General features: G+C 60.7%; 1 protein-coding gene across 1 annotated transcript in view; it reads left to right on the top strand.

The window, feature by feature from the left end:
- Positions 1-20,975, top strand: part of MUC5AC (mucin 5AC, oligomeric mucus/gel-forming) — a 28,722-nt gene extending 7,747 nt beyond the window's left edge. Inside the window, exons 18-49 of the mRNA XM_072758774.1 lie at positions 130-385; positions 464-516; positions 818-918; positions 1,092-1,243; positions 1,400-1,538; positions 1,642-1,755; positions 1,857-2,036; positions 2,737-2,976; positions 3,182-3,338; positions 3,835-3,963; positions 4,174-4,336; positions 4,786-4,829; positions 4,919-5,107; positions 5,599-12,954; positions 13,249-13,457; positions 13,885-14,059; positions 14,402-14,652; positions 14,747-14,930; positions 15,249-15,456; positions 15,758-15,936; positions 16,281-16,368; positions 16,475-16,578; positions 16,767-16,798; positions 17,146-17,317; positions 17,714-17,815; positions 18,077-18,114; positions 18,636-18,758; positions 18,841-18,939; positions 19,297-19,416; positions 19,613-19,676; positions 19,777-19,891; positions 20,274-20,975. Of these exons, the coding sequence (XP_072614875.1) occupies positions 130-385; positions 464-516; positions 818-918; positions 1,092-1,243; positions 1,400-1,538; positions 1,642-1,755; positions 1,857-2,036; positions 2,737-2,976; positions 3,182-3,338; positions 3,835-3,963; positions 4,174-4,336; positions 4,786-4,829; positions 4,919-5,107; positions 5,599-12,954; positions 13,249-13,457; positions 13,885-14,059; positions 14,402-14,652; positions 14,747-14,930; positions 15,249-15,456; positions 15,758-15,936; positions 16,281-16,368; positions 16,475-16,578; positions 16,767-16,798; positions 17,146-17,317; positions 17,714-17,815; positions 18,077-18,114; positions 18,636-18,758; positions 18,841-18,939; positions 19,297-19,416; positions 19,613-19,676; positions 19,777-19,891; positions 20,274-20,613 (11,876 nt within the window). The 3' untranslated portion in view covers positions 20,614-20,975. The remainder of the gene's footprint in view (positions 1-129; positions 386-463; positions 517-817; positions 919-1,091; positions 1,244-1,399; positions 1,539-1,641; positions 1,756-1,856; positions 2,037-2,736; positions 2,977-3,181; positions 3,339-3,834; positions 3,964-4,173; positions 4,337-4,785; positions 4,830-4,918; positions 5,108-5,598; positions 12,955-13,248; positions 13,458-13,884; positions 14,060-14,401; positions 14,653-14,746; positions 14,931-15,248; positions 15,457-15,757; positions 15,937-16,280; positions 16,369-16,474; positions 16,579-16,766; positions 16,799-17,145; positions 17,318-17,713; positions 17,816-18,076; positions 18,115-18,635; positions 18,759-18,840; positions 18,940-19,296; positions 19,417-19,612; positions 19,677-19,776; positions 19,892-20,273) is intronic.
- The last annotated feature ends 300 nt before the right edge of the window (positions 20,976-21,275 follow it).

Raw genomic sequence — 21,275 nt, 5'->3', positions numbered from 1 at the left:
AGGCCCGGAGCACCCAGCCAGCACAGCCTGGGACCCTGCGGCGAGGGGCAGGCCTGCTGTGCACAGGGGCGGGGTGTGGTGACGGCTCCCCTTCATCCTGACTGCCTCTCCCTGCCTGGTGTCCTACAGCAAAGCCCATGGCCACCTGCCCTAAGTCGCTGACCTACCAGTACCACATCGACACCTGCCAGCCCACCTGCCGGTCCCGGAGTCATGAGGACATCACCTGTGGCATCAACTTTGTCCCTGTGGACGGCTGCACCTGCCCCACTGGCACCTTCATGGACGACACGGGCAAGTGTGTGCCGCCTACCAGCTGTCCCTGCTACCACGGAGGCTCCATGGTCCCCAACGGGGAGTCGCTCCATGAGCGTGGGGCCATCTGGTAAGAGCCCCTGTCGGTTGGGCCTGGTGGGCAGGGCAGTTGGGGTGGGCGGACCCTCTGACCACCCTCTCCTCCCAGCACCTGCACGCAAGGCATGCTGACCTGCATCGGAGGCCAAGTTCCCACCCCAGGTGAGCCCGCAGAGAAGGAGGGGCTCTCATTATCTCCAAGCTTCTGGGTGACCCCTACCCCCCACCCTGTCAGTGTGGCTGGTGGGTGTGCATAGGTTTCTCTGTCTGCGGTCTGTGCCCTCTGGGCTCAGTGAGGAGGTGGTGAGCATGTGAGCACTGTGCACAAGCACACACCCCGCTGGCCGTGCCCCAGGGAGGCACAGACTTGGCTGCTGAGAAACACACCGTGTGCAGCTGTGTGTCTCAGGGCCAGCCTGGTGGGTGGTGTTTGGGGACCCCTGAATGGCCTCTTCCTCCCCAGTCTGCACCCCACCCATGGTCTACCTCGACTGTCGCAATGCCACGCGGGGGGCCACTGGGGCCAGCTGTCAGAAGAGCTGCTTCACCCTGGACATGGACTGTGTGAGTCCCCACACCCCAAGGACCCTTCACGGGCACCTGCCGAGTCGCTGTCTCAGGCTGGTCCCCGGAAGACGGCTGACCGAGTGCTCTCCAGACTCACTGCAGGCTGTGGGAGGCGGAGGGCTCTGCTGTTGATCCCCAGCCTGCTGAGCTGTGTCCCCTGTGCCCCACAGTACAGCTCCCAGTGTGAACCTGGCTGCATGTGTCCCGACGGGCTGGTGTCCGACGGTAAAGGTGGCTGCGTCGCTGTGACAGACTGTCCCTGCGTGCACAACGAGGCCAGCTACCTGCCTGGCCAGACCATCTGGGTGGGCTGCAATACCTGGTAGGCAGGGGGGCCCTCCCTGCACCGGGTGGTGAAGCCCCAGCCCCTGAGGTCTGCCTGAAGACCCTGCCCCAGTCAGGCCCCTGCAGGGGCTCGTCCCCAACCCCAACTCCCCGCGCCCAGCCTGGGCCTGACTGGCCCTGTCCCTGCCCCTAGCACCTGTAAGAGCAGGATGTGGAAGTGTACGGACGAGCCCTGCCTGGCCACCTGCGCGGTGTACGGGGACGGCCACTACCTCACCTTCGATGGGAGGCGCTACAGCTTCAGTGGGGACTGCGCGTACACGCTCATTCAGGTACGTGGTCCCTGGGGCTCCCCAGCTGTCCCGTGGTCCTGCAGTGCTGCTTTGGGTGCCCCCCAGCCTCCTCGCTGCCCGCACAGCCTCCCCCTCTCCCCAGGACCACTGCGGCGGGAACAGCACCGCCAATGCCACCTTCCGTGTGGTCACTGAGAATGTCCCCTGCGGGACCACGGGCGTCACATGCTCCAAGGCCATCAAGCTGTTCCTGGGGGTGAGTGGGGCTGCCGGGTGGGGATGGGGCACCCCTTGGAGCACCCCTAGGAATGTGGGGAAGGGAGCGGGGACAGGTCTGAGTGACCCCTTCCCGCACAGAGCTACGAGCTGAGGCTGAGTGGTGGTGGTGTGGAGGTGATCGAAAAGGGTGCAGGGCAGGCGGCTCCCTACTCCATCCGTCAGATGGGCATCTACCTGGTGGTGGACACTGAGGTTGGCCTGGTGTTGCTGTGGGACAGGAAGACCAGTATCTTCCTCAAACTCAGCCCTGAGTTCAAGGTAGGCCCCCACCCCCACCCTGGGATGTCCCTCCCTCGCCCTAGACCAGGGGCCAGCTGGGATGGGTGTGGGGTGGCCGGGCAGACGCAGAGCGGGGAATCAGGTGGTGAGCCTCAAGGGGTGGTGGGGAGGAGGCCCTTCACCGTGTCCTGGGGCTGTTGGGACACCGGCAAAACTCGCGGCTCCTTCTAATGGTTCTGGATGCCCGAAGTCCCACCAGACTGTCTCAGCGCCCACTCCCTCCAGAGCCTCTGGGCCCCAGGTGTCCCCCCAACCACTGCCTGCACAGACTGTCTTCACTGTCTGTGCCCGAATGTCCCCGGGGTCACAGGCCCTGCGCTGTCAGCCCACCCCAACCCAGGACATCCTTGTGGGAGCTGGATCCCCACCTGCAGTGGTCCTGTGTCCACATGAGGCCGTGCTCATGGGTCAGGACTGGAACTGGTCTTCAGGGGATACCAAGCAGCCTGTGGTGCCGTCTCACCCGTGCCCTCGTCCCCTAGGAGGGATGCCACTGTGACCCTGTGTGCTGTGGGCAGTCACACACGGTGAAGGCAGAGAGCCCCCCTGCACGCTTGGGCCCCCCTCCTCTTGGGGACGTGAGGGCCAGGGACAGCAAATGGGGTCACAGGAGGCAGGGGAGAGCTCCGGCCCCTCCCGCACAGCCCCAGCGCTCTGTCTCCCGTGCCCCCGTCTGCAGGGCCGGGTCTGTGGGCTGTGCGGGAACTTTGACGACAATGCTGTCAATGACTTCACCACGCGGAGCCAGTCCGTGGTGGGCAGCACCCTGGAGTTTGGCAACAGCTGGAAGTTCTCCCCCTCCTGCCCCGACGCCCCAGCCTCCAGGGACCCCTGCACCGCCAACCCCTACCGCAAGTCCTGGTCTCAGAAGCAGTGCAGCATCATCAACAGCGCCACGTTCGCTGCCTGCCATGCCCACGTACGCAGCTGTTCCCCAGGGCACCCAGGGGGAGGGGACAGAGGTCGGGCACCAGCATGGCCTCCTACCCTCTTGGCCAGCCTGTGGTCGGCCCTCGGCTCCCCCTGAGCTCTGGGGGAAACCGGCCCAGGTCGGGGCACACTGCAGGCCTGACCCCCGGGTACCCCGGGCCCCGAATCCCAAGCCTCTTCCCCTCACCCCCCAGGTGGAGCCTGCCAAGTACTACGAGGCCTGTGTGGGCGATGCGTGTGCCTGTGACTCAGGGGGCGACTGTGAATGTTTCTGCACGGCCGTGGCCGCCTACGCCCAGGCCTGCCACGACGTGGGCGTGTGCGTGTCCTGGAGGACCCCGGACATCTGCCGTGAGTATACACGACACATCAGGGTGGAGCAGGCCCACGGGGAGTGACGGCCGTGTGTGATAAGGCTGGTCACCCATGGGAGGGGAGAGGATGGTGGAGAGGAAAATGAAACGGTTAGGTGTCGTCAGTGGGGAGAGGGAAGGGTGTTCTGGAGCTGAGAGGGGTAAGCATAGCCCCACTCCCACCCAACTGGAACCTGGCTGGGGCGAACATGTCTGGGGAGCTGCTCTGGCCGTTGTCCCCCACCCCAAAGGGTGGCCTCCCCAGGGGCCAGGCGCCCACGCTGCATGTACCACGGGCATTCATGGCCTATGCCCTCTGAGGCCCTATCCAGGAGGCACAGGGGAGCGAAATGGTTGGAGAAGAGCCCGCGGGACTGGGTCGAAGGTCGGGGTGCAGGGGGAGCTTGTCCGGCCCGTGTGCCGTCCTGCCTGGGGCCGCTGGGTGGCTCGCTCCAGGCTGGTGCTGGGCCACTGAGCCCCCCACCTGCCTGCAGCCTTGTTCTGCGACTACTACAACCCTGAGGGCCAGTGTGAGTGGCACTACCAGCCGTGCGGGGCGCCCTGCATGAGGACCTGCCGGAACCCCAGCGGCCGGTGTCTGCACGACCTGCATGGCCTGGAAGGTAGGCTGCTGCCTTGGTGGCCAGAGGGGTGGTGCTGGGGGTCCTGGGACCCTTGGCTGGGCTGGACTCTTCCCGCGCCCTGAGGTGCCTTTGTGGGTGCTGTCCCATGCGGCCACCATGCTGTGGGTGAGAATTAGGGCTGGGTCTGAGCCGAGGCCATGGGGCTGAGGCGATCAGAGAGGCAAGACCTCAAGCCTCACTGGGCTTCAGGCTGCTACCCCAAGTGCCCGCCGGAGGCCCCCATCTTCGATGAGGACCAGATGCAGTGTGTGGCCACATGCCCAACCCCACCCCCGCCGCTGCCCTGCCGTGTCCAGGGCAAGTCCTACTGGCCAGGCTCGGCTGTGCCTTCTGAGGAGAACTGCCAGTCTTGGTGAGTATTGGGGCAGAGGGGTGAGGAGCTGGGAGAGGGAGGGGGTTCGACTGGCTCCTGCTCTTGGGGAAAGGCCCCCCTGGCCACCTTTCCCCAGGGCCTCAGCCCTCAGGACAGGGAGGGATGGGTTGCCACAGCCTGGGGGTCCTGGGGTCCAGCTAGCCGCCTCCCTGTTGCAGGGTGGGGGTGGGCAGGGGTTGCAGCGAAGCTGAGTCATGATGCCACCCTGAAGACCCCCCAGGCAGCTGCCCTGGAGCAGAGATATCTGTCAGAATGTCTCCAGGGTGCATTGTGTGCTAGATGCCTGCCTCCGTCACTCACTGATTGTCAGGGGCTCCCTGAGAGGGTGTGACCTCAGGCCCCATGTCCACCATTTGGGCTGAGGGGTGGCTCTGGCACAGCAAGGGTGCCTTGTACCCTCGGACTCACCTCTTCCCTCCTGCCACCAGTGTTTGCACTGAGAGCGGCGTGCAGTGTGTCTACGATGCTGAGGGTGAGCAGTGGGTGGCCTTGCTGGGGTCTGGGGTCTCAGGGTCCCCACCTTCCCCCCAGCCCCTCATGTGCCCAACCCTCCCCCCACAGCCTGTGTCTGCACCTATGACGGGTGGCACTTCCATCTGGGGGATGTCATCTATCACACCACTGACGGCACAGGCGGGTGCATCTCCGCCCGCTGCTCGGTGAACGGCACCATCGAAAGGAGGGTGTACACCTGCAGCTCCACGACCCCCGCACCGCCCACCACCTTCTCCTTCTCCACGCCTTCACTCGGTAAGGCAGACACACTGGGCACCGGGCAGGGCTGTCCTATCCCCGAGAGTCCAGGAGGGGCCCAGGACGGACAGCCTGCCGTCCCTGCGGCTGGGAAGGGCCAGCTTGTTCAGTCTCCCTGGAAGGATGGGTGTCCTCAGTTGTACCATCAGAGCCAGGGCTCTCAGCACAGGGCAGAGGCTTGAGTGAAGGCACCTCGGCTGGCCTCCCTTCTCTGGGGGGCATCTTAGAGCCTTATCAGAGCATCCCCCAAGAGTGCAAATTCTGCTCAGGGCATGCCTGGGGAGCCAGGTTCCCCCTAAATGAGCTCAATTCACCTCTATTCAACTACCATGAGCTCCACACCAGCCCTGTGCCAGGACTGTCTGCACAGGTGGAGACAGTCACACAGATTGACCTGGTGAAACCTGCAAAGCAGCTGGTGGACAAGGGGACAGGGATGACAGGGACCCCAAGAGACTTAGCCCTTCCTCCTTCTCTTCTGTCCTCAGGTGTGAGCTCAATACATCCGCCCCGCACATGCCACAGATCTACCAAGAGCACAGTGCACACAAGTACTCCAAGCAGTGCCCTGTCCTCCACTCTGGTCACAGCCTCTAGTCCAATGTCTCACAAAACCTCTGTCCAGCCCCACGTGACCTGTGGAGAGGAGTGCCTGTGGTCACCGTGGCTGGATGTCAGCCATCCCGGACGGGGCATTGACAGTGGTGACTTCGACACGCTGGAGAACCTCCGTGCCCACGGGTACCACGTTTGCTCGGTGCCAAAGGAGGTGGAGTGCCAAGCTGAGGGTGCCCCAGAGGTGCCGCTCCAAGTCCTGGGGCAGCATGTGGAGTGTAGCCCGACCGTGGGGCTGGTGTGTTACAACCGCAACCAGACATCCGGGCTCTGCTACAACTACCAGATCAGGATTCTGTGCTGCTTCCCTGGGACCTGCTCCACCTCCAGCACTCCACCTCCACCACCAGCTTCCACTCCTACACCTTCCAGGATTACAGAAACGGGGCCCACATCGGGGGTTATCAGGGTTACACCTGTGCCAACACACAACAAACCTTCCCCAGCCACTGTCACCGCAACTGGCACAACCACTCTCTCTACAACTAGTAAAACACCTGCTCCAGGTACCACTACACCTACTCCAGGTACCACTACCCTTGCCCCGAGTACTCCTACACCCCTGCTGGTTACCTCTACGATTATCCCAAGTACTTTTACCCTTGCCCTGAGTACTCCTTTATCTGTCCCAGTGACCACTGTGACCATCCCAGGTACTCCTACACATGTCCCAGGTACCACCACCACAACAGGTACTCCTACACCTACCCAAGGTGCAACTACAACCACCCTAGGTTCTCCTACAACTGTGAAAAACACTACCTTCACTCTGAGGTCAACGCCAGCTTCAACAACCCCTGCGCCTTGTTTACAAAACTTGTGCAGCTGGACCCACTGGTTTGACGGTAGCTATCCTGAGCCTGGTATAAACGGTGGGGATTTTGACACTTTTCCTAATTTGAGAGCCACAGGATATAAATTCTGTGAAAAACCCAGCAATGTGGAATGCAGGGCGGCATTCTTCCCAAACATCCCACTGGATGAGCTGGGGCAGGATGTGATTTGTGACAAGAGTGTGGGGCTGATGTGCCTGAATAAGAATCAGTTTCCTCCAATCTGCTATAACTATGAAATCAGGATCCAGTGCTGTGAGTTGGTGGATGTGTGCACAAGCACAACATCTCCTGTGACAGCTGAGAACACACACACCACCCCAAGGACAACCCAGACTCAAACGCAGCTTACCTCAACTACTGGAATTCCTTTGTCTCCCACACAACACAGTGGGGTCAGCTCAACGCAAGTGCACTCTTCAACCAGCAATGTGCTCAGTACACATTCGGTCTCTGTACCCATAACTATCAACTGCCAGCCACGATGCATGTGGACCAAATGGTTTGACGTGGACTTCCCATCCCCGGGGCCCCATGGAGGAGACGTGGAAAGCTTCAGCAACATCATGAGAAGGGGAGAGAAAATCTGCCGCCGGCCAGAATACATCACACAGCTGGAGTGCCGGGCTGAGAGCCACCCTGAGGTCAGCATCGACAAGCTGGGCCAGGTGGTGCAGTGCAACCTCACCAAGGGCCTGGTGTGCCGGAACCAGGACCAGAAGGGCAATGTCGGGATGTGTCTCAACTATGAGGTCCGTGTGCTGTGCTGTGAGACCCCAGAGGGGTGTCCTCACACCAAAATTGTCACAGTGTCTCACACCCCAAGTGTGAGCACCAGTAGTCTAAAAGAGACCACCACTCACCTGGTGACATCCCACTCAACATCTGTGCCAACAGCCAGCCCAAAAAGTGTGTTAACAACAACCTCAACCTCTATGCCAACAACAGGCCCAACCTCTGTGCCAGAAACTACCAAAACCACTGTGCCAACAACAGGCCCAACAACTGTGCCAACAACCAGCTCAACCTCTGTGCCAAGAATCAGCTCAACCTCTGTGCCAACAACAGGCCCAACATCTATGCCGGAAACCAGCTCAACCTCCGTGCCAACAACTGGCCCAACCTCTGTGCCAACAACGAGCTCAACTTCTGTGCCTACATCCAGTCCAACAACTGTACCAACAACAAGCTCAACCTCTGTGCCACCTACCGGCCCAACATCTGTGCCAGAAACCAGCTCAACCTCTGTGTCAACAACCAGCCCAACATCTGTGCCAGAACCAAGCTCAACCTCTGTGCCACCTACCGGCCCAACATCTGTGCCAGAAACCAGCTCAACCTCCGTGCCAACAACTGGCCCAAACTCTGTACCAACAACGAGCTCAACTTCTGTGCCTACATCCAGCCCAACATCTGTACCAGAAACTAGCTCAGCCTCTGTGCCAACAACAGGCCCAACAACTGTGCCAACAATAGGCTCAACATCTGTGCCAGAAACCAGCTCAACCTCTGTGCCACCTACCAGCCCAACCTCTGTGCCAACAACGAGCTCTACTTCTGTGCCTACATCCAGCCCAACAACTGTGCCAACAACAAGCTCAACTTCTGTGCCTACATCCAGCCCAACATCTGTGCCAAAAACCAGCTCAACCTCTGGGCCAACAACTGGCCCAACAACAGTTCCAACAACCAGCTCAACTTCTGTGTCAACAACTAGCCCAACAACTGTGCCAACAACGAGCTCTACTTCTGTGCCTCCATCCAGCCCAACAACTGTGGCAACGAAAAGCTCAACTTCTGTGCCTCCATCCAGCCCAACATCTGTGCCAAAAACCAGCTCAACCTCTGGGCCAACAACAAGCCCAACAAGAGTTCCAACAACCAGCTCAACTTCTGTGCCAACAACCGGCCCAACAACTGTGCCAACAACGAGCTCAACTTCTGTGCCTACATCCAGCCCAACATCTGTGCCAAAAACCAGCTCAACCTCTGGGCCAACAACTGGCCCAACAACAGTTCCAACAACCAGCTCAACTTCTGTGTCAACAACTAGCCCAACAACTGTGCCAACAACGAGCTCTACTTCTGTGCCTCCATCCAGCCCAACAACTGTGGCAACGAAAAGCTCAACTTCTGTGCCTCCATCCAGCCCAACATCTGTGCCAAAAACCAGCTCAACCTCTGGGCCAACAACAAGCCCAACAAGAGTTCCAACAACCAGCTCAACTTCTGTGCCAACAACCGGCCCAACAACTGTGCCAACAACGAGCTCAACTTCTGTGCCTACATCCAGCCCAACATCTGTGCCAAAAACCAGCTCAACCTCTGGGCCAACAACTGGCCCAACAACAGTTCCAACAACCAGCTCAACTTCTGTGTCAACAACTAGCCCAACAACTGTGCCAACAACGAGCTCTACTTCTGTGCCTCCATCCAGCCCAACAACTGTGGCAACGAAAAGCTCAACTTCTGTGCCTCCATCCAGCCCAACATCTGTGCCAAAAACCAGCTCAACCTCTGGGCCAACAACAAGCCCAACAACAGTTCCAACAACCAGCTCAACTTCTGTGCCAACAACCGGCCCAACAACTGTGCCAACAACGAGCTCAACTTCTGTGCCTACATCCAGCCCAACATCTGTGCCAAAAACCAGCTCAACCTCTGGGCCAACAACTGGCCCAACAACAGTTCCAACAACCAGCTCAACTTCTGTGTCAACAACTAGCCCAACAACTGTGCCAACAACGAGCTCTACTTCTGTGCCTCCATCCAGCCCAACAACTGTGGCAACGAAAAGCTCAACTTCTGTGCCTCCATCCAGCCCAACATCTGTGCCAAAAACCAGCTCAACCTCTGGGCCAACAACAAGCCCAACAACAGTTCCAACAACCAGCTCAACTTCTGTGCCAACAACCGGCCCAACAACTGTGCCAACAACGAGCTCAACTTCTGTGCCTACATCCAGCCCAACATCTGTGCCAAAAACCAGCTCAACCTCTGGGCCAACAACTGGCCCAACAACAGTTCCAACAACCAGCTCAACTTCTGTGTCAACAACTAGCCCAACAACTGTTCCAACAACGAGCTCTACTTCTGTGCCTACATCCAGCCCAACAACTGTGCCAACAATGAGCTCAACTTCTGTGCCTCCATCCAGCCCAACATCTGTGCCAGCAACCAGCTCAACCTCTGCGCCAACCACTGGCCCAACAACTGTGCCAACAACCAGCTCAACCTCTGGGCCAACAACAAGCCCAACAACAGTTCCAATAACCAGCTCAACCTCTGTGCCAACAACGAGCTCAACTTCTGTGCCTACATCCAGCCCAACATCTGTGCCAAAAACCAGCTCAACCTCTGTGTCTACCACAGGCCCAACAACAGTTCCAACAACCAGCTCAACCTCTGTTTCAACAACTGGCCCAACCTCTGTGCCAACAACGAGCTCTACTTCTGTGCCTCCATCCAGCCCAACATCTGTGCCAGCAACCAGCTCAACCTCTGTGCCAACCACTGGCCCAACAACTGTGCCAACAACCAGCTCAACCTCTGGGCCAACAACAGGCCCAACAACAGTTCCAACAACCAGCTCAACTTCTGTGCCAACAACTGGCCCAACCTCTGTGCCAACAACGAGCTCAACTTCTGTGCCTCCATCCAGCCCAACATATGTGCCAGAAACCAGCTCAACCTCTGTGCCAACCACTGGCCCAACAACTGTGCCAACAACCAGCTCAACCTCTGGGCCAACAACAAGCCCAACAACAGTTCCAATAACCACCTCAACTTCTGTGCCAACAACGGGCCCAACCTCTGTGCCAACAACGAGCTCAACTTCTGTGCCTACATCCAGCCCAACAGCTGTGCCAAAAACCAGCTCAACCTCTGGGCCAACAACTGGCCCAACAACAGTTCCAACAACCAGCTCAACTTCTGTGTCAACAACTAGCCCAACAACTGTGCCAACAACGAGCTCTACTTCTGTGCCTACATCCAGCCCAACAACTGTGCCAACAACAAGCTCAACTTCTGTGCCTCCATCCAGCCCAACATCTGTGCCAGCAACCAGCTCAACCTCTGTGCCAACCACTGGCCCAACAACTGTGCCAACAACCAGCTCAACCTCTGTGCCAACAACAGGCCCAACAACAGTTCCAACAACCAGTTCAACTTCTGTGCCAACAACTGGCCCAACCTCTGTGCCAACAATGAACTCAACTTCTGTGCCTACACCCAGCCCAACATCTGTGCCAGAAACCAGCTCAACCTCTGTGTCTACCACAGGCCCAACAACAGTTCCAACAACCAGCTCAACCTCTGTTTCAACAACTGGCCCAACCTCTGTGCCAACAACGAGCTCAACTTCTGTGCCTCCATCCAGCCCAACATATGTGCCAGAAACCAGCTCAACCTCTGTGCCAACCACTGGCCCAACAACTGTGCCAACAACCAGCTCAACCTCTGGGCCAACAACAAGCCCAACAACAGTTCCAATAACCAGCTCAACCTCTGTGCCAACAACGGGCCCAACCTCTGTGCCAACAACGAGCTCAACTTCTGTGCCTACATCCAGCCCAACATCTGTGCCAAAAACCAGCTCAACCTCTCGGCCAACAACTGGCCCAACAACAGTTCCAACAACCAGCTCAACTTCTGTGTCAACAACTAGCCCAACAACTATTCCAACAACGAGCTCTACTTCTGTGCCTACATCCAGCCCAACAACTGTGCCAACAACAATCTCAACTTCTGTGCCTCCATCCAGCCCAACATCTGTGCCAGCAACCAGCTCAACCTCTGCGCCAACCACTGGCCCAACAACTGTGCCAACAACCAGCTCAACCTCTGTGCCAACAACAGGCCCAACAACAGTTCCAACAACCAGCTCAACTTCTGTGCCAACAACTGGCCCAACCTCTGTGCCAACAATGAGCTCAACTTCTGTGCCTCCATCCAGCCCAACATATGTGCCAGCAACCAGCTCAACCTCTGTGCCAACCACTGGCCCAACAACTGTGCCAACAACCAGCTCAACCTCTGTGCCAACAACAGGCCCAACAACAGTTCCAACAACCAGCTCAACTTCTGTGCCAACAACTGGCCCAACCTCTGTGCCAACAACGAGCTCAACTTCTGTGCCTCCATCCAGCCCAACATCTGTGCCAAAAACCAGCTCAACCTCTGGGCCAACTACTGGCCCAACAACAGTTCCAACAACCAGCTCAACTTCTGTGCCAACAACTGGCCCAACCTCTGTGCCAACAACGAGCTCAACTTCTGTGTCTCCATCCAGCCCAACATCTGTGCCGGAAACCAGCTCAACCTCTGTGTCTACCACAGGCCCAGCATCTGTGCCAGCAACCAGCTCAACCCCTGTGTCAACAACCCGCCCAATACCTGTGCCAACAACTAGGTCAACTTCTGTGCCTACAACCAGCCCCACATCTGTGTCCACAATCAGCACGACCTCTGTGCCAAGAAGCAGCTCAATTTCTGTGCCAATAACCAGCCCAACCACTGTGCCAACAACCAGCCCAAAGTCTGTGCCAGAAACCAGCTCAACCTCTGTGCCTACAACCAGCCCAATCTCTGTGCCAGAAACCACCAAAACCACTGTGCCAACAACCAGCCCAATCTCTGTGCCAAAACCCACCAAAACCACTGTGCCAACAACCAGCCCAACATCTAGGCCAACAACTAGCTCAACATCTGTGCCAGCCACCAGTCCAACATCTGCACCAGAAACCAGCTCAGCCTCTGTGCCAACAACCAGTGCAACCACTGAGCCAACAACCAGCCTCACATCTCTACCAGCAAGCAGTCCAACGTCTCTGCCAAAAACTACCACAACGTCTGCTCCTACAACCAGCACAATCCCTGTTCTCACATCTGAGACAACCCACTCCCCATATGTGACTGTCACTTGCCAGCCACAATGCACGTGGACCAAGTGGTTTGACGTGGACTTCCCATCCCCGGGGCCCCATGGAGGAGATGCGGAAACCTTCTGCAACATCAAGAAAAGGGGAGAGAAAATCTGCCGCCGGCCTGAATACATTGCACAGCTGGAGTGCCGGGCTGAGAGCCACCCTGAGGTCAGCATCGACAAGCTGGGTCAGGTGGTGCAGTGCAACCTCACCAAGGGGCTCGTGTGCCGGAACCGGGACCAGAAGGGCAATGTCGGGATGTGTCTCAACTATGAGGTCCGTGTGCTGTGCTGTGAGACCCCAGAGCACTGTGGTCACACCTCTGTGACGCCCCATGTGACTTCATCTACCAATCGCTCGCCTCCTCCTGAATCTACCTCCGTGGTGTCCACTGTGTCATTTCCCAGCTCCGTGGCACCGTCCACCACGACATGCTACTGCAGCGTGTCTGGCAAGCTCTACCCTGCAGGTATGTGAGTACTGATTACAGGTGTGGTGTGTCCTTCCCCCGGCCTCTTGTCCACAAAAAAAATAGTGGTGTATGGAAGAGGGGAGGGGTCCCTATCTCTGTGACTAAGCTACATGCTGTCTCTGAGTGGGACACTGAGCCCCCTTTGAGGATGCATTCTGTTTATTTCTGGGTAGGAATACGTCTTACCAGGTCCATCCCTGATGTCAATGCCAGGCTGGAAGTGCCCCTCTGGGCTGTGACTATTTCCCCAGCTCAGCTCCGCTCATTGCTGCCTGACCTTTTCTCTTGCAGGATCCATCATTTACCAACAGACGGACCTCGCTGGTCACTGCTATTATGCCATGTGCAGCCTGGACTGCCAGGTGGTCAGGTGGTCGGACCAGTCCTGCTCCAGCAGCGTGCCACCTCCTGCCCCAACCACCTCCCCACCTGGACCCTCCTTGTCGGCTTCTGTGCCTGTCACTATGCAGGGATGCCCAAATGCAGTCCCCCCGAGAATGGTAACTGCCCCTCTCTGCCCTTCTCAGAGGCTGGTGCCATGACCCTCCGCTTCTTTCCAATTTGGCTGCGAGCAGGAAAGTCAGTCACCTATGGGCCGAAGCAGGCTGACCATTGTGAAGTGGCTAATTCTGGTCCCACCTAATTGCCAAGAGGGGTACCGGGCTGGTAGCTGGGAGTGTGTGCCACCAGCAGATGATGGGGTGCCCAAGAGGGTGGGCGAGGCTCCAGACCAGGCCAGGCAGCTGGGGAGGGTGTGTGTGGCCCATGCAGAGCACCAGGAGAGGAGGCCACATGTGAGGAATGGGTGGCAGGGGGTAGGGAGGGCAGGGGAACCCCCTAACCAGGCCGGCCCCCTCTTGTTTCCTATGGCTCCCCTCTTGGGGAGACTGCAGCATCATGAGGTTGAGAGCTGTCCTTCTTCCACAGAAAGGCGAGACGTGGCCCATGCCCAACTGCTCTCAAGCCACCTGTCAGGGCAATGGTGTCATCACCGTGCACCCACGATCGTGCCCACAGCCACAGCCACCCACCTGCACCAACGGCTTCCCCCCTGTGAAGGTGACGGACCACGATGACTGCTGCCCGAACTACCAGTGCCAGTGTGAGCTGGGAGCCAGATGGGGCAGCTGGTGGGTTGGGTGGGGATTCCCCTGAGGGGGCAGCATGGACTTGGGTCAGACACCAGGAAGGACTTCCCAACGGTGAGGCAGGGAATGGTTCGTGCCAGGCCCCACCAGGGTGCTAAATGGAATCCTTCCCGAGCCCAGGGCCTGAGCCCCAGGACTCCCAGGACCATGCCAGGTGGGAGGAGGCCAAGGGGGCCTGGCCACATCACTCAGGCCTTACCAGGCACCCACTGGCAGAGTTCAGTGCTGGGCACATGGGTCCTCAGGGCCGACACACCCATTGGGAGGCCCCACGTAAGGCTGCTCTGTGCCCGCAGGTGTGTGCAGCGGCTGGGGCGACCCCCACTACATCACCTTCGATGGCACATACTACAGCTTCCTGGACAACTGCACCTATGTGCTGGTGCAGCAGATCGTGCCTGTGTACGGCCACTTCCGCGTGCTCATCAACAACTACTTCTGTGGGGCCGAGGATGGGCTCTCCTGCCCGCAGTCCATCATTGTCGAGTACCAGCAGGCCCGCGTTGTGATGACCCGCAAGCCCATCCTCGGGGTGATGACCAACGAGGTGGGGATCAGCCCCCACAAGACAGCTCCACACGGACCGAGGCCTGTGGGGGGCACTGCCTCATTCTCACTGTCTCATCCTCGGCTGTGTCTAGATTATCTTCAACGATCAAGTGGTCAGGCCCGGCTTCCAGAAGGACGGTGTGAGTGTGTCCCAAATTGGCATCAAGATGTATGTGACCATCCCTAAACTTGGCGTCCAGGTCATGTTCTCCGGCCTCATCTTCTCGGTGGAGGTGCCTTTCAGCAAGTTCGCTAACAACACAGAGGGGCAGTGTGGTGAGTGCCCGTCCCCACCGGGCTCTGGGGACACTGGGCCCTCTCTCTGCTGGCCGCATGTAGCTGAAATGCTCGGTGCGGGAAGGGTCTTGCTGGGGGTGTCCCCCGGGGACCATGTGCAGTTGGCACACCACAGGGCCCTGGGCAGGGGTCCACATGTCCACCCTCCACGGGAACTGGCCGCCAGAGCCAGGGTGGGGGAGTGCTACAGTCTGGTCCCTCAGCCACCCCATCGAGTCCCCACCCCCAGCTCCAGGGCCCATGAGTGGGGGGAGCTCTGCTGTCACCGTCAGCCTGACACCTGCCTTCCCACCCCAGGCACTTGCAGCAACGACAAGAGGGATGAGTGTCGCCTGCCTGGGGGTGTGGAAGTGGCCTCCTGCTCTGCTATGTCCAGCCACTGGAGGGTGACCACACCCGACCAGCCGTACTGCTACGGGCCTTTGCCAACACCCACCGCAGCCTGGCCCACGCCCTCGCCCTCCTCGTGCCCGCCGGCGCCAGTCTGCCAGCTGATTCTGAGCAAGTGAGATTTTTTGGGGAGGGGGCGACAGTGACTCCTGGTGGGGAGGAGAGCCATGGTCCCTGCGTCTTGAGCAGGGTGGTTGCTGGTACACTGGGTGCAGGGCTGGCCGGGCAGGTCGGCTTTGGTGAGCTTGCGGTGGGTCTGCACCCGCTCAGCACCCCAGGACAGAGTACTTGGGTTTCTGGGCTGAGGGGGAGGACCAGGGGAGAATCCTAGGGAGAAAAGCAGCCTGTCCCCCAGGGCACACAGACCCTGGGAGAAAAGCCTGAGCTGCCCCACGACCTGGTGTCACTGGCCGTAGGCTGTTTGGGCCGTGCCACGCTGTGATCCCCCCGCTGGCATTCTACGAAGGCTGTGTGTTCGACCACTGCCACAAGACCGACTCGAATGTGATGTGCTCCGCCCTGGAGCTGTACGCGTCGCTCTGCGCCTCCCGTGGCGTGTGCATCGACTGGAGGAGCCACACCAACCACACGTGCCGTGAGTGTCCACCGGGCCTCAGGCACCTGGTCCCACCATGCAGCAGCCGCTGCCAGCGTGTGGCCGGGGGATGGACACGCTCGGCTGGCAATCAGCAGCTGGACTTCCTGGAGGAGGGAGGGAGGGGGAAGGGGAAGGGAGTAAACCCTAGGACCCAGTTTACTCAGCTTCTGGAAAGAAGGTCGGGGTGCCCAGCATCTGGGGCTCAGGACACGCAGGGGTGGGGCCCGAGGGTCCGGCCTCCCAGCTGCAGAGCCCCAGCAGGTGTCAGACCCAGGATAGGCCTGGGAGGTGGCTCTGGGCTGGTGCCCTTGGCCTCAGCTGTGGCTTCTGTCCCCACACAGCATTCACCTGCCCTGCGGACAAGGTGTACCGGCCCTGTGGCCCGTCCAAGCCCTCCTACTGCTATGGGAGTGACAACACCAGCCTCATGTATGCACCTGCTCCTCCCTCCTGGACCTGCCCCAGAGCTCCCAGGCTGGGCCTCTCCTGCCCTGGGAGACACGGGGACCAGGCCAGCCCTCTGTTGTCCCTACAGGGCTCTACAGGACTCTGGGCCCATCACAGAAGGCTGCTTTTGTCCAGAGGGCATGAAGCTTTTCAGCGGGAGCTCCGAAGTCTGCGTGCCCATAGACTGCCACCGTAGGTTCCCGTGGGTGGGGCTGGGGGCTGACGGGAGCACGGGACCACGTGCCCCCCAGGAGCTGTCCCTGCCAGCCAGATCCTGGGGCTTTCTACATGGGACTACCTGTGCCCCCAAACTGGGTCCTGCCCCTGGAAGGCCAGGGGCCAGAACTCTCCCCCTGTGACCTCAATCTCTCTCCCTCCAGAGTGCCTGGGGCCCCACGGGGAGCCTGTAGAGGTGAGTGTGGCCAGCTGGGGTGGGGGCGGGGCACCTTCTCAGTCCAGAGGGTCAGAGGAAGGGCAGGGAGGGGTCAGGGCTTCTCTAGGCACACTGTGGGGCTTCCACATGGGGTGCCCACCCCTGGGGTGGCTCTGCCCCGTTCTCCACTGGGATCCCCTTCTGTTGCACTTGGACACCGTGAGAACGGAGGTGGTCAGGCTGCTGCCCCATCTCTGTCCCCGTGGCCACCACCTGCGCACCCCCTGGCTCCCCTGCCAGCCATCAGTCGTGGGCCCCCGGCACCCCTCTGTCCTTGGGCCAGACAGCCTCCTCCTACAGCCTGGCCACATGTACCTCCTCTGCAGCCCGGCCACTCCATCACCGTGGACTGCCAGTGGTGCACGTGTGAGAACCACACGCTGACGATGAGCTGTCAGAGGCAGCCCTGCCCTCTGCCACCAGCCTGCCCCTTGCCAGGCTTCGTGCCCGTGCCTGCGGCCCCACAGGCTGGCCAGTGCTGTCCTCAGTACAACTGCGGTAAGCCTGGGGTGGCTGCCCCCCATGCCTACTAGGGTCCACTTTTGCATGGTCCCTTTGGCCAAGTGCCCGGGGACAACTTCTTGGGAGGTGCTGGGGTGCTGGAATGGGGTGGGCAGCACAATCAAGGGGGAAAGCACCCTCCCGACCCCCACTAAGACCTCGTCCAGTGATCTTCCCCAACAGACATGCTTGGGGGACGGTGGGAATGCCAGGAGGGCAGGGGGCCATCCAGAAGCTTCACCTCCCAGAGTGGCCATGTGCCCCTTGGGAGCCCGCCACCTGCCCACTGGGCAGTCGGTACTCCTAGAGACCCGGGGGGATAGCACATGGGTGGAGGCAGGAGTGCACGGAGCTGGACACTGGCCCTGAACGCCTCCTTTCCATCTGCTGCAGCCTGTGACACCAGCTACTGCCCCAAGCCTGTGGCTTGTCCCGAGGGCTCCCGCCCGATCCTGACCTATGAGGAGGGTGCCTGCTGTCCAAGCCAGAACTGCAGTGAGTGTGTCCCCCCTCCTCACCACTGGCACTGGGTGCTGCAGGTTGGGGGGCCCAGCTCCCTCAGGTTCTTTGTGGCTTGGGGTAAACCTGGGCGAAGGTGCGGAGGGAGCACCCCTGTCCAGAGCCTGGGGGCTAGGCCACTGTGGCGCTAAGTGCCAAGCTGGCGGCTCCAGAGGCTGGGGGCAGCAGTGGCCGGGGTGGCGGGCTGGGCAGCAGGTGAGGGCGGGTCCATGAGACGGCGTGTCTCCTCTCCAACAGGCTGGAGTGTGTGCAACGTGAATGGCACCTTGTACCAGGTAAGAGCCAGGTAGACGTCAGGATCCCCATGGCACACAGGAGGCTGAGTGGTCCCCGCCTCTGCCCGCTTCTCCCTGCATGGCCTCCGGGCTGTGCCAGGGCCCCGTGCCAGCTCATATGGACCTCGAACAGCTGTGAGCTCTCTGGGGACCACCACCCACCCACAGGCCCATGTGGCTGATGCCCAAGGTCGGCCCTGTGGCTTTGCCCCTCCTCAGCATCAGCGGGGTGGGCGAGGCACTGATGCCCTGGCTCTCTCCTGGATGTGATGAGGACCCCGACCTCAGTGTCCTCTGGCTGGGCTGTCTAGAGCATGTGACCTCCTTGGGCACCCTGGCCACAGAGACACAGGCTTTGGGGTCCCCGCACCCCCCCTACCCACCAGGAGGCACAACCTAGGGTCACCAGGGGGACCGGTCTGCCCAGCGGGGGCCAAGCTTGGCGGGGGTACGTTCTGGAAGGCAGGGGGCCCTGGCACGGCCCTGAGCTCACCGGCTCTGGCCACCCTGACTCTCCCCAGCCTGGCTCCGTGGTCTCCTCCAGTCTGTGTGAAACCTGCAGGTGTGAGGCGCCCGGTGGTCCCCACTCGGACACAGTCATCATCAGCTGTGAGACCCAGATTTGCAACACCCACTGCCCCGTGGTGAGTGCCTGCCGCCCCCGGGGCCCTGCGGCCCACGCAGCGAGTGCCGGGGCTCAGGTGGCACATCTGGCTCTCCCCGCAGGGCTTCGAGTACCAGCCGCAGAGCGGGCAGTGCTGTGGCCTGTGCGTGCAGCAGGCCTGCGTCGTCAACAGCAGCAACAACTCCACTCACCTCTTCTACGTGAGTAGTGGTGGCGGGGCCTGGCTCGGGGGCCCCAGGGCTGTGGAGGGAGTCCTGGGGTAGGGGTGAAGCCACCACGCCCCTCCCAGGAGCTGCAGGGAGGCCGGGGCTCAGGGCCAGGGCCCACCCCTGCCTGGACAGAGTTGCTGGGAAGTGCTCAGTGACAGCAGGGCAGGGGAGTGCCGAGCCAGCCGGGGGTCCTGGGGCCCCTGGGGAGCCATCATGGCAAGGCAGGTGCCTGGCGGAGGCCAGGAGGGCTCTGGAAGCCCATAGGCTGGGAGGCCCACTCAGACGCACAGGTGCACGCGGTTCGACCTCTGCTGCCCACTCACCCCACTGGCTGGCTCCTCCTTGCAGCCCGGCCAGTCCTGGCCAGACCCCGGGAACCCCTGCATGACCCATGAGTGTGAGAAGCACCAGGACGGGCTTGTGGTGGTGACCACGAGGAAGGCGTGTCCCCCCCTCAGCTGTCCTGAGGTGAGCCCACCCTGGCCTCACAGGGGGCCGCAGTGAGATGCGCCCGGGGTTGAGGGTGGGGGTGGGGAGCCAAGGCTGCCCTGTGTAGTGCCTGCAGGGGCACCACCCCCTGGGTGGGGCCCCGTCCCCTCCAGTCCTTCCCCCCACATCTGGCCTAGCTCCTCTGGCCCTCAAGGAGGCCCCTTTGTCGGCACAGGAACAGGCTCTGCCAAGCAAGGACGGCTGCTGTCTTTCCTGTCCTCTACACCCGACCCAAAACAGTGAGTGCGGGGTGTCTACAGGGGGTGGCTGGTCCTGCCCACCCAGGGGTCCAGGGGTCCTGGCCGGTCCTGACCCCTGCACTGCCTCCTGTGGCCCCAGGGTCGACGTGCGCAGTGTACCACGAGCAGCAGGTCATCAGCCAGCAAGGCTGCAGCTCCCCCGGGCCCGTGCACCTCGCCTACTGCCAGGGCAACTGTGGAGACAGCTCCTCCAGGTACGGACCCCCACTCAGCCCGGCCAGGACCAGCTTCCGTGGGGCGATGTTTGTATGGGGTGCACCCAGGCCTCAGGGTGCCCAGGCAGACGGGACGTGGAGGGCGAGGGAGGAGGGACAGCAGGGCCCTGAGGGTCCGCCAAGGCACTGGGACCGGAGGTTCAGAGGCCGATGGCCACTGACCATGTGAAATCAGACTCAATGGCCCCATTGGTGGTGTGGCTGGGGGTCAGCAGTGGCACCCTGGTGGCTGGTCGGCCACAGGAGTAATGATGCCCTGCGGTGGCCAGAGTCATTGGCCAGAGCGCCCCTGAGTGCAGCTGGTGGTGGGCCCCCGGGTGGCTCGCTGGGGGCACCAGCGCTGAGCAGCCCCCCTCCACAGGTACTCCCTGGAGACCAAGGCCATGAAGCACACCTGCCAGTGCTGCCAGGAGCTGCGCGTGTCACTGAGGAACGTGACCCTGCGCTGCGCGGACGGCTCCAGCTTGGTCTTCAGCTACCCGCAGGTGGAGGAGTGTGGCTGTGTGGGGCAGCGCTGCGGCTCCCACGGCACCCCCGGCCACTCAGAGGAGTCCAGGCCTGAGCAGAGTGGCGAGGAGCAGAGCGAGGAGATAGAGCTCACGGGCTGGCGGAGGAGGCCCAGGACCACAGGCTCCCCCAGCAGACTGACCGGCACCCATCCTCGGGGCTCCCGGCCACCTTCCTCTGGAATTCAAGGATAAGAGCGTCCCATCCCATTTCCTACAACCTTGGCTCCAGGGGCCTGAGCCCTGGTCCAGGTGGCCCGAGACCAGGATGCCCTGCCCACCCACCTCTTCCCTCCCACGGTCCACTTGGCCCTCGGACGAGTGCTGGTGTCCAACCTGCAGCTTCTGCTCAGGACCAGCCTGGGGTGCATGGGCTCCTCTTGCCGCGGGTCCAGCCCACTCTTCCCAGGACTGAAGTTCCACATAAGGGTCCTATCAGTGACGGTCACTTGGACTTGGTGCCGGTGGTTTGGCCGGCCACCAGGAGGCACGGTTTCAGCCCTGGGCCTAAGGAAATGACCAACTGGATTGACAAATACACTTGGAGCATTTTGCAACTTGTGGACTCTGTGTGATTTTTAAGCTTGTCCGTAAGACCCAGGAATGAGGTGGGGACAGACTGGGTACCAGCAGGCTCACGCCACACCCTCGGCCGGTCACTCAGGACTGGGCAGGCCAGGGAAATCCACCTGGGGGTGCCTGCTGCCTCCCACGGCTGGGTGAGAGCACCTATCCATTCAAAGGATAGATGGAGGGTGGCCCTGCCCATCCACTCAGCTGGCCACACTGCACACCAGCAGACCTTGTGGGAAACCTTCTAGAAGAGGGCTCCATCTTTTTCCCACAAAGCATCAGAC

This window comes from Vulpes vulpes, chromosome 5 (assembly GCF_048418805.1).
Source record: "Vulpes vulpes isolate BD-2025 chromosome 5, VulVul3, whole genome shotgun sequence".
Classification (NCBI taxonomy): Eukaryota; Metazoa; Chordata; class Mammalia; order Carnivora; family Canidae; genus Vulpes; species Vulpes vulpes.
This window is presented reverse-complemented; position numbering and strand designations above follow the sequence as displayed.